The 11,920-nt window shown below is 44.0% G+C and overlaps 1 protein-coding gene across 5 annotated transcripts in view; it reads left to right on the forward strand.

Annotated features, from left to right (window-relative positions):
• Positions 1 to 9,000, forward strand: part of OFD1 (OFD1 centriole and centriolar satellite protein) — a 63,826-nt gene extending 54,826 nt beyond the window's left edge. For all 5 annotated transcript variants that reach the window (XM_033427947.2, XM_033427949.2, XM_033427945.2 and 2 more), the window contains 5 exons: positions 3,693 to 3,812; positions 6,893 to 7,050; positions 7,807 to 7,965; positions 8,497 to 8,564; positions 8,859 to 9,000. In XM_033427947.2, coding sequence (XP_033283838.1) covers positions 3,693 to 3,812; positions 6,893 to 7,050; positions 7,807 to 7,965; positions 8,497 to 8,564; positions 8,859 to 8,901 — 548 coding nt within the window. In that variant the 3' untranslated portion in view covers positions 8,902 to 9,000. The remainder of the gene's footprint in view (positions 1 to 3,692; positions 3,813 to 6,892; positions 7,051 to 7,806; positions 7,966 to 8,496; positions 8,565 to 8,858) is intronic.
• Positions 9,001 to 11,920: the final 2,920 nt, after the last annotated feature.

The following is an 11,920-nucleotide window of genomic DNA, read 5'->3' on the forward strand; positions in this document are numbered from 1 at the left end:
CATTGACCCATTGGTTTTTTAGTAACATGTTGTTTAGTCTCTGTGTAATCGTTTTTTTCTCATTTCTTTTTCTGTGCTTGATTTCTGGTTTCATGCTGTTGTGGTCAGAGAAGATGCTTGAAATAATTTCTGTATGCTTAAATTTGTTGAAGTTAGTTTTGTGCCCTAGTATGTGGTCAGTCTTAGAGAATGGTCCATGTGCACTTGAAAAGAATGCATATTCTGTTCTTTTTCTTGGATATAATGTCCTGAAAATATCAATTCTAACCTCTCTACTGTATCATTTAGGACCTCTGTTGCCTTATTGATCTTGTCCAGAAGATCTGTCCATTGATGTTAGTGTGTGTTAAAATCTCCTACTACTATTGTATTCCCATCAGTTTCTCCCTTTATGTCTGTTAGTATTTGTTTTATGTATTTGGGTGCCTCCTATATTACGTGCATATATGTTGATGCGTGTAAAAGCCTCTTCTTGTATTGATCCTTTTACCATTATATAGTGTCCTTCTTTATGTTTCTTTATGATCTTTGTTTTAAAGTCTATTTTGTCTGTTATGAGTATTGCAACTGCTGCATTCTTGTCATTTCCGTTTGCATGATATCTTTTTCCATCCCCTCACTCTCCATCTATGTGTGTCCTTTGCGCTAAGGTGGGTCTCTTGTAGGCAGCATATTGTAGGCTCTTGTTTTTTAATCCAGTCTGCCACTGTGGTTGTTTTTTTTAATTAATTAATTAATTTATTTGGTAGTGCTGGGTCTTAGTTGCAGCACATTGGTTCCTTAGTTGCGGCAGGTGGGCTTCTTAGTTGCAGCATGCCTGTGGGATCTAGTTCCCTGACCAGGGATTGAACCTGGGCCCCCTGCATTGGGAGCACGGAGTCTTAACCACTGCGCCACCAGGGAAGTCCTGTGTCTTTTTATTGGAGCGTTCAGTCCATTGACATTTAAGGTACTTATTGATACATATGTATTTATTGCCATTTTAAATCTTGTTTTCCAGTTGATTCTATGTTTCTTCTTTGTTCCTTTTTGTGGTTTGAGGATTTCCCTTTATGCTTGTGTTTTCTTTCTGGTTTTTGTGAATCTATTGTATGTTTTTGACTTGCAGTTGCCCTGTTTTTCAAGTATGTGAACCCCTTCCTGTATCTGCTTGTTTTAGACTGATAGTCATATAGGCCCAAACACATTCTTAAAAAAGTCTACATTTTCTTACTTTCCTTCCCCACCTTTTATGGTTTTGATGTCCTTTTTTTTTACGTCTTCATGTTTATCCTTTTGCTGTTCCTTGTTTTATTGTCACTTTCACAAATTGGTTTTTGATTTTTTCTTTTTGATCTATATATACTGGCTAATTTAAGTGATTTACGTTCCAATAGTGATTTCGTCCTTCCTGTATCTTTTTGTTTCTTTTCTATTTAGAGAAGACCTTTCAATATTTCTTTTCAGATAGGTTTAGTATTGCTGTTTTCTTTTTGTTTTTGCTTGTCTGAGAAATTCTTTATTTCTCCTCCTCTTCTAAATGATAATCTTGCTGGGTAGAGTATTCTAGGTTACAGATTTTCCCATTTCAAGACTTTGAATATATTTTGCCACTCACTTCTGGCCTGCAGCATTTCTTGAGAAAAATTAGCTGATAGCCTTATGGGAGGGTTCCCTTTTAATTAATCTTTGTTTTAAGTTTTTTTTAATCTTAATTATCTTTTAATCTTTTAATTAATCTTTTAATCTTTGTTTTTCTTTTGCTGCCTTTAGAATTCTCTCTTTAACTTTTGCCATGTTTATTATAATATGTCTTGGTATAGGTCTACTTTGCGTTTACCTTATTTGGGACTCTCTGTGCTTCCTTATCTAGATATCTGTTTCTTTAGGCTTGGCAAGTTTTCAGCCATAGTTTCTTCAAATACATTTTTTATCCCCTTTTTTCTTTCTTCTCCTTCTGGAATCCCCATTATGGGTAGATTGACCTGCTTTATATTATCCCATTGGTCTCTTACATTGCTTTGTTTTTTCATTTGGTTTTCTGTCTGCTGTTTTGATTGTGTAATTTCCATTATTCTGTCTTCCAGATCACTTATTGTTTCTTCATTATTCATTCTGGTATTCATTGCCTTTAGCTCTTCTTTAGTATTGGCAAATGAATTTTCTAATTTTTCTTAGCTCCTCCTTATAGTTTCTAGTTCCTTTTTATAGTTATCCACATTTCTGTTGATAGCCTTCCTTAATTCCTTCAGTAGTTTCTTTTCTTTCTTTTTTTTTTTTTAACTCAGTGTCTGTTAGACTGAAGAGGTCTGTTTCACTGTTTGTTCCTTCAGGGGAATTCTCTTCGTCTTTTACCTGGGAGTGGTTCCTCTGCTTCTGCATTTTACTTATATTTCTCTTACTCTGTGAATTTAGGAGAAACAGTTATCTACTGTGGTCTTGGAGCGCTATTTATATGCAAAAGCTTCCCTGCGTAGCTTGTGTAAGTTTAGTATTCTTTTTGCGTGAGGGCCGTTTTTGGTTTGGATGCTTACCGTCTCTTTCCTCAGTGTGTGCTGGTTGTTATCCCTGTGATAGGGGCTGTGCAGGTGTGCGGCCAAAACATCCTCCCGGGAGGGCAGGGGCAGTGATTGGTGCCCGGTTGTGGGATCCTCAGCAGTGGCAGTGGTTGCACCCGCCCCCAGAGCTTGTGTAAGCAGTGCCCTGCCACCTGAGAGTGCGCATGGAGAAGCTCCTATGGTGGTCCCGCTCCTTTCCTTGCGCGTCCCCCAACAACGGCGCCTTGCCTTTCTGGCCGTCCCAGGCTTCTTCCCATACTCCCCCAGTTGTGACACACCACACCCGAGCACCCTCAGGCTATCTCCCCGGTTCTGACCTCTGAAGCCTGAGCCTCAGCACCTAGCCCCCAACCACCCCAGCAGGCTGAGGGGTGCCGGGTGGCAGCACCAGCCATCTGTGCAGGTCTCTGTTTCCCCACCAGTGAGGGGACTTGCCAGGGTGCGGAAACCTTTCCTTTTTTGCAGCTCCTTCCCACGGGCGCAGGTTTTGTCCCGATTCCTTTCTCTCTCTTTTTTTTTTTTTCTTTTTTCTTTTATCCTACCCACTCACCTGGCGTTTTCCTCACCCTTTTGGAAGTCTGAGGTTCTCTGCCAGTGTTCAGTCGATGTTTTGTGAGAATCGTTCCACGTGTAGATGTATTTTTGATGTATTTGTGGGAGAAGGTGAGCTCCATGTCCTACTCCTCCACCGTCTTGATCCAGTCCCCCAGGAAGTCTTTATATTTGTATATTAACCTATTGTTTGCCTTGTGAGCTTCATCCTCAAGTCCGAGTGTATAGTATTTTGAATAGGTAAACGAAAGGGCTTAGTATGTTTTACCAAATCTTTGTAACCAACTTCATTAACTTTGTTAAATCATTGATATTTAAATAGAATTCAAATGATTATCTGCCAAGCCAGGTGAATTCTTCTGTCACTGGATTGATTTTCCTACTGGGTAACAAATTGAATTTGTAAATGAATCTCCTAAGAATGCTTTGAGAAACAGATACATTGGCAAGTGGCTAGGCTGACTTCCTAGAATCCTGTAAGGAAAGAGCTGGCCCAGTTGCTTTGTCTGAAACTTAAATGCTCAGCAAGGAGTTATCCCCACCCTCCCTTCTCTTGCTGCTGCTGTGAAGGACTCATGGGGGACTCGTTTGCACCTCATGTAGATGCAGGGAACATACCGAGGCAGTTTGAGATGGACGGCCTCCATCCTGCTGGCAACGTGCCTCATGTGGACGGTGCTGCAGCCACTGTGCCTGCCAGACGTGTCTCTTATCAGTACCCAAGTAAGTTTTTCTTTAACTAATGAGATATGTTAATAATAATAATTAATATTATTTTTCTTTCTGTCTCTTTGCTTCCTTCATGCCTTAAAAAATTAGGAAAGTTAACCCTTTATATTTCAGTCTTCAGAAAAGCTGATGATATTGGAGGAAAAGTGATCATCAGACTTAACTTGTCTGGCCCACTTTGTCTCTCCCTCTCCCTTCTCCAGACTCCCCCCTTCCCTTAGCAGCCTGTGGAGGGGGAGATGGGAGCTTTGGTTCGGGGCTTGGCCAATAGCCAGGTCCTTTTCTCCTTGGAGCAAAGTGCTGAAGCCTTATACTGGCAATTCCTCAAGTAAAACCACCTACTAGTCGTTTGCAAATTCCGAGAACATCATCCCCCAAACCTACGTAAAGCCTCTTGTAAGCAGTTTGTTTGAAGTCACAGTACTCAGGAATATGTGAGCTGCTGACAGAAGCAAGAGTTTTTTGAGAGGGTTGATTTTGCTGATTCCCACGTAAATCATTCTGGAAAGCACTCTTTCAGGGCAGCTTGATCAGGAGCTTTTTCTGTGCTGGGCACTTTCATGGAGGCTGGGAATTCAGCAGTGAACCAGCCCAAGTCCCTGCTTCACAGAGCTTCTAGTGAAAGGGTGGGATGGTCAGCAAGCCATCACCAAGGACCTCCAGTCGGATGGGTACTGAGTAGGGATGGTGGCCACCTGAGAGCGGACCTGATGGGCAGCCGTCTGGCAGAGATGGGAATAAAAATAATAGAATAGGGCTTCCCTGGTGGCACAGTGGTTAAGAGTCCGCCTGCCGATGCAGGGGACACGGATTCGTGCCCCGGTCCGCGAAGATCCCACATGCCGCAGAGCGGCTGGGCCCATGAGCCATGGCCGCTGAGCCTGCGCGTCCCGAGCCTGTGCTCCGCAACGGGAGAGGCCACAGCAGTGAGAGGCCCACGTACCGCAAAAAAAAAAAATAATAGTAGAATAAAGAAAACCAACTGAGTAGATAGGTGTTCTGCCTCTGAGATGGAATGGAGATTATAATAATGGCTTTTTAAATGATTATTAAGTAGTGTGGCCACATTTTGATCATTGAGAAATTCTCTGCTGTTCATGTGACCTCTGCATCTGGGCCCAAAGAGAAATGAAAAGGCTGAAATTTGGTATCTTTGAGGTGCCCAGTGGAAAAGCTTCTTTTTTTTTTTTTTTTTTTAAACTCTTAATCCAAAGAGGTTTTTGTCCAAGAGGTTTTTGTATGCCACTCTGCAGCCACAAAGTATACCCCACGGCAAAGAAGGAGCCCTTTTTTCTTCCTTCTTTAACTTTTTAAATTGGCACCAAACAGCATTCCTATCTGAGGTCCCTGTTCCATGTGAGAAAGCGACACCATTTGGGAGTGACCCTTCTCCCCCAGCAAGGAGGCAGAAGGTTGCATTTCTGCCTGTGGAAATGACCAGCTGCCGCCTCTGGTGTTCAAGTTCATGGCCAGGATCAAGGGACAGAGAAGACTGTTACCTCTCTCCTATTAGGAAAGCTAGCTCAGTTCTGTTGGTGATGTAGAACAGGGCATGGCAAAGAGGTTCAAAGTCCTCTGGTGTGAATCTACGAGTTTGTCTGTTTCTCAGCATTGTTTAGGGGGGAAGAAATGAGATTGTAGACTGGAGCTGGTGGAGAAAGGTCAGCATAATCATCAGCAGGATTGGAATTTAATTAAACCTGTGAGGCACAGGGACTTGTGCTGTGGGCTATAGGGAGTCAACACATAATTAAAGCATGGGCCTCGCCTGGAAGGAATAGAAGTAGTAAAAAGATACACAGGGTTTTGGGCAAGGCAGGCATGAAATACCGTGTGAATATGGCGCTGGAGAGGCTCCCTGTCCCTGTGGGGACACATAGGTGCGCTTGGGTTGGGGCTCGCAGGGTAGGTAGGGTTTTGTGGGAGGGGTGGCGGGGGAGGGAGCGTGTCGGGTCAGGGAGCCCGCGGACGCGAGGGTGGGAGCAGGCAAGAGCAGCTGGAGTCGGGGATTGGTGAGTGTGCTGGCGCGGGGATAGGGTGTGTCGGGGATTGGTGAGTGTGCTGGCGCGGGGATAGGGTGTTTCAGGTGCAGGAGTGGTGGTGATGGGGAGGAAGTCAGTGCAGAAAGAAAAAGGCAGGGTGTCGGGGCCTAGGCTGCCGTGGGTGTGGACCCTGCCAGAGCAGAGACGACACACAGCAAATCCTGGCCTTCAGGGAGTGACTGGTGCTAACGAAGCGGGGTTGTTTGAAGGCCGAGCTACTGGTGTTGGGGAGAGCGTAGACTCCGGTAGTGGAGCTGTGCAGGAGCTGGTGGTAAGGACCCTCACCACAGCAGTGGGAGCCGGAGGCAGAAGCCATAAGCCCTGGTGGCTTGCTGGGCAGAGCGTAGGAAGAGCGCAGTGAAAGGGACAGGAATGCAACTGGCAGGGAACTGCCCCGCTGACAGCACGGATGTGAGGCCTGGGAGAGAGATCAGGATGAGAGAGAATGTGTGGGGATGACCAGGACGGAGGTGCTAACCAAAACCCCGGGGAGGGATCAGCCCGGAGGAAGTGGGGTGACGGCAAGGTGGCCCGAGTGGGGAAGCGGGGAGGGTGGTGGTTTTGTCGTGCTCCGGGCTCAGGAGACTCGAGTGCCTCTGTGGGAGTGGGTGGCGGGTGGGGAGTGACAAAAGTGCTGTGGAAGTAAATGGGGACAAATGTGTGTGCATCAGAATCCTAAGGATGGGGCGGGCTTGGAAACCAATGCAGAGGCAGAAATGCAGGGCTTGCCTTGGCAAGGATGGAGGAAGGAGGAGATGGGGGCGGAGGGGAGGACAGTGGATGTCGTGGTGCTGAGGATGACCTGGGCTTATCTCAGTGAGGTGAGAGGTGGGCGGCGCTCGCTCCCGGGAGTGGGTCTGGAGCCTCGAAGGCCGTGAGTGGGGAGCAGTTGCTCAAAGTAGGTGCACAGAGGTGGCCGAGAATCACGCGGTCTCCCTGGGGCTTGGCAAGGCCCCTGCCAAAGCCAATCCCAAGTTTGTTTGAAACGTCTGCTGCTGGAAGCTGTTGATTCTTTATTTTCTGTCTCGTTAGGTGTAGATCAGAAACCACTTGGAGAACAGGAGGAAGAAGAAACAATATGGGAACAACAAGCAAAGGAACGAAGTCAGGGAGAAGAGCAGAGGCAGAGCAGGTGGCAAGAAGCTCTGGAAAGGGAACGGCAAGAAGTAGAAAAGCTGGATCAGGAAAGGGTGAGGATGTGCAGTGAGTTCTCTGTCCTAGCCGCTTCGTGGCCCCCTGCAGCAAGTGCCCTGCTCTTGGGAGGGTGAGTCCTTCGTGTGTCCTGAAGTCCTAGGAGCGGCAGATAAGTGAACAAGCCACTGGTGGCCTCCGACCCTCTTCTTTGCTGGAGAGCGCTGAGGACGGCTGCGGGGCGTGCAGGCCTCGTGCCTTTCCTGGTTCAGGGTAGCATGGCCAGCCCCATTCATGTGCATCCTCATCTGGTCCTGAAAACAGGCTCGGAAACGAGGAGGACCTTGTTTTGCTGTTGATCTTCTCGTTGCAAATGAGGTTGAAAGAAGAGACTCGCAGGGTTGGCTAGCTGGGACTCAAGGAACCCCGGGGAGGTGGCTTCCGGGGCACCCCTGCCCTCCGCCTTTGGTGCTCTTCTGGCCCTGGTTCTGGTCCCAGATGGGTGACTCGGGCCACTTCGCCTGCCTGCTGAGGCTTATGTGAACTAATCCTCCGTGTGAGGGGTCCTTGGCCTCCTGGTTAATGTGGTCTACAGCACAGGACAGTTGAGGCAGATTCATCCCTTCCTTCATTGAGATGACAGGTTTTTATCCCCCTTTGATAGTAGCAATGACTTCAGTTAAAAAAAGAAACAGTTCTCTGGCATGCAGGTTGTACTTAAAGGATCAGGATTATATTACTGTGCATTTTTCAACCCTTAGAAGTTTTAAAAGATGTCATTGTATATTTCTTATTTTGGCCCTCACCTGTTTCAGAGGCTAATTGAAGAATCGTTGAAGATGGAAATGGAAAAAGAATTCGAAATGAGCATTCAGGAAACGAAAGACAAATCTAAATCTGTCTGTAGTGAAAATCCTTTAGAGAAGTACATGAAGATCCTCCAATGGGGTCAAGACCGGGATACCACAGATAAGGTGCCGATGCTGTGGACGGGCGTCTGTGGGTGCGGGTGCCGAGGGCTTCTGTGGTTTACTTGAAACCTGGGGGATTAGGATCTGCCTTCTCCACTGGGGACAAAGGTAAAAGCATAGATAGTCCAGAGTTCACATGGAGCCTCAGTATACTCCTGACAAAATGTCATCCCTTTTGCTTGGGTAAAAGATTGAAGAGATTTTGATTTGTCAAAGTTTGTGAAAGTTGGGATGTCTCTATTATTTTAAGAACAAGAAATAAATGTAATGAAAGCCCTGTGAACAAATACTGAACGCATTAGCCCTAAGACAGTAATATTTGATGTAAGTCTAAAGTACTATGGGTGTTGAGAATGCCTTCCAGGTAGTTTATTCTGATGTGCTTGCTAAATGTCAAGTTTAAAAGTCACTGCTTTTTTAGACGCTTAAATTACATATATATTTCAAAAGTAGTTCTTAGAGAAATCATAAAGTGTTTAATAAAATGAATCCACATCTAATTGCAAAATTCTTCTCCCTGCCCCTTTGTGTCAGAGTTCAAAAAAGGTGGTCATAGAGGACTCACAAGTGGACACACTGCCATCTAGTGACAAAGATGAAAGGTATGGCGTCCCCTACGTTGTGTTCTTGTGCAAACCATTATCATATTGCTGTTTTTGTCAGCCAGGGAAAGGTTCAGATATCTGAGTTTGCCTTTAAGAAACTGAATCAGTCAAAATGACTGACTTAAAAAAAAAAATCGATTGCATTTTGTAACCTGTGAAATTGCTACTGATGCAGATCGTAAGCAAGGGCAGAAATCCCACAGGGAAGGAAAGAGAGCATGACAGAGATCCCTGAATAAACTTAACAAGAATTTAACAAATTTTTAAATTTTTTGTCTTTCCCTAATTTAGTTTGACAGGCTTTTCTCACGAGGAACCAGATGACACTTGGTAACCGTGTTCTTGCTGTGCAGCTGCTTACTCAGATACTGTAACTAAAGGCCTATGATTTCTCTGTGATAAGACGAAATGCTCAATAAAAAATCATGTGTGATCCAGTGTGATTTTTTTTTTCATAATTCTGTTTGGTACTATAGTGTATAAATGAAAAATAAGTGACATCTGTGGGGCGGGGGGATGAATTGGGAGATTGGGATTGACATATATATACTAATATGTATAAAATAGATAACTAATAAGACACTGCTGTATAAAAAATAAAATACAGTTCAAAAAAAACACAAAGGGACACCTCTTCAGCATGTCTCATTCTTAGGCCCTTCATTACACTGAAATGAGCTACTAATTTTTTTTTTTGCATTTTTGTCTTAGGTTATGTCTACTTGAAAACTTACCTTATTGGTCAAGTTCTAGGCCTGCATTTTGGAAGTTTCATCTGTGTTCCTTCCTCTCCAGAGTCGGGCTACCAGCTGTCAAACAGAAGGCCGTCTTCCCTGACACTCTTGTTTGTGATTTGTCCCTGAACATAGAGACACGGGTTTTTCTATTCTAGGCTCTAGAAATAGTATTATATCACCTCTGGTCTTTTACTTTTGACATCTTTTTCTTGAGAATCAACACAAACCCTTCTGAAATGGTGATAAAAGAGAAGGTAACATTTATCGAGCACTTGCTGTGTGCCAGGTATAGTTTTAAACCTTTATAGGTATTAACTCATTTAGTGCTTGTATCAGCCATACAAAGTGTAGGTACTGTGAGTGCCCACATTTTACAGATCAGGAAACGTGAGGCACAGTGAGGTTAGTGACTTGGCCAAGGTCTCATGGCCATCAGGTCACAGAGCCCAGATGTATACCCAGGTGTCGAGACCAGTACTGCCTCTGACCTGGGCTGTTCTGGAGCTGGTCTGGTGGAAGACATCCTGGGACTTGCAGTGGGTCACCCATCAGATGTCCCTCTCCAGAATGACCTTTAGAAACCACACATCGCCCAAATCTAGGAAACTGCAATCAAATGCAGCACCAGCATAACTTCCACAAAGGGAAGAGGGGACTCATTTGCTCGCCCTCCCCTTCATCTTTGTACCCGTGCAGCTCTCAGCCCAGCGTCTGGCTTGCACGTGGGAGTGTCTCGGAAAAGTTCTTTAATGACACTGCTGGTATAGTCACCAAAAAGTGCACACAGAACTCCTCTGAGGGTGCCTGGCCTTAGGGGTTTTCCAGGACGTGAGACTTTCAGTGCTAACAGGTGGTCACCCAGCATCTAGCACAGGCAGAGCTGGGCTGGTCTGTCTGCTCAGTAAAACCCTAGAGGATTCCTTTCCCTTTATGTATACAGACTGGGCTCAATTGTTGTTGCTGGTGAAACTTGTTTGGCCTTTAAGTTCCATAACAAAGCGGGAAGGAGATTTGCGGATATTTATTATTCCTTAGGCTTCTAAGGAATTTTTCATTTAAGTATACCTTTGAAAATAATGTGAAGAAATTAGTTGTCCAGGCATCGTTCATTATTACACTTTGCCCATCATACACAGAGCCTCATCGCCACCAAGAACTTGGCATCTTCTCTTTCAACAGCACCTCAGATAACTTTCTTTTTCCCTTCCAGCTTTGAGATATAATGGATGTATGACATTGTGTGAGTTTAAGCTATAGAACATGTTGATTTGATATACTTGTATTGCAAACTGATAAACACCAGAGCATTAACACCTGCATCATGCCACATAATTACCACTTGGTGACAACATTTAAGATCTACTCTTAGCAACTTTCAAGTAGATAGTACAGTATGAACTATAATCATCCTGCTGTACATTAGATCCCCTGAACTGACTCATCTTCCAACTGCAAGTTTGTGCTCTTAGACCAACATCTCCTCGTCCCCACCCCCAGCCCTTGGCAACCACCATTTTTGTCTGTTTCTACGAGTTCAGCTTTTTTAGATTCCACGTATAAGTGAGATCATACAGACCTTGTCTTTGTCTACCTTGTGTCACTTAACATAATGCCCTTAAGTTCCAGCCACGTTCGTGCAAATGGCAGAATTTCCTTTTTTCTGATGGTTGAATAATATTCCACTGTGGTTATGTATACCACATTTTCTTTATTCATTCATCCTTTGATGGACACTCGGGTCCTTTCCTATCTTGGCTATTGTGAATAATGCTGCAGTGAGCATAGCAATGCAGATATCGCTTCAAGATTGTGTTTTCATTTCCTTTAAATACCCAGAAGTGGAATTGCTAGATCATATGGTAGTTCCATTTTTAATTTTTTGAGGAAACTCCATAGTGTTTTCATAGTGGCTGTACCAATTTACATTCCTACCAGCGGTGCACAAGGGTCCCCTTTTTTCCACATCGTGAACACTTGTTATCGCTTATCTTTTTGATGATAGCTATTTAAGTATGTACAAGGTGATATCTCATTGTAGTTTGGATTTGCATTGCCCTGATGATTAGTTAAGTTGAGCACCTTTTCATGTACCTGTTAGCCACTCGTATGTTGTCTCTGGAGAAATTGTCCATTTAGTTCCTCTGCCCATTTTTTAATTGAATGGCTTGGGGTTTTTTTTTGCTATTGAGTTGTATGAGTTCTTTATATATTTTGGATATTATTCCTTTATCAGAAACATGGTTTGCAAATATTTTCTCCCATTCTGTAGATTACCTTTTCATTTTGTTGATTATTTCCTTTGCTGTGCAGAAGCTTTTTAATTAATGTAGTCTCACTTGTTTGATTGGATACAAAAAGCAAAAATAAAGAAAATCATCATCAAGACCAATGTTTACCCCCTATGTTTTCTTCTAGGAATTTTATGGTTTCAGGTCTTACGTTCAAGTCTTTAATCCATTTGGAGTTGATTTTTGTGTATGGTGTAATAGGGGTCAAGTTTCATTCTTTTGCACTCACCTATACAATTTTCCCAACACCACTTATTGATGAGGCTATTTTTTCCCTCTTATATAGTCTTGGCTCCTTTGTTAGAAATCAATTGACCATATATACATG

This window comes from Orcinus orca, chromosome X (assembly GCF_937001465.1).
Source record: "Orcinus orca chromosome X, mOrcOrc1.1, whole genome shotgun sequence".
Classification (NCBI taxonomy): domain Eukaryota; kingdom Metazoa; phylum Chordata; class Mammalia; order Artiodactyla; family Delphinidae; genus Orcinus; species Orcinus orca.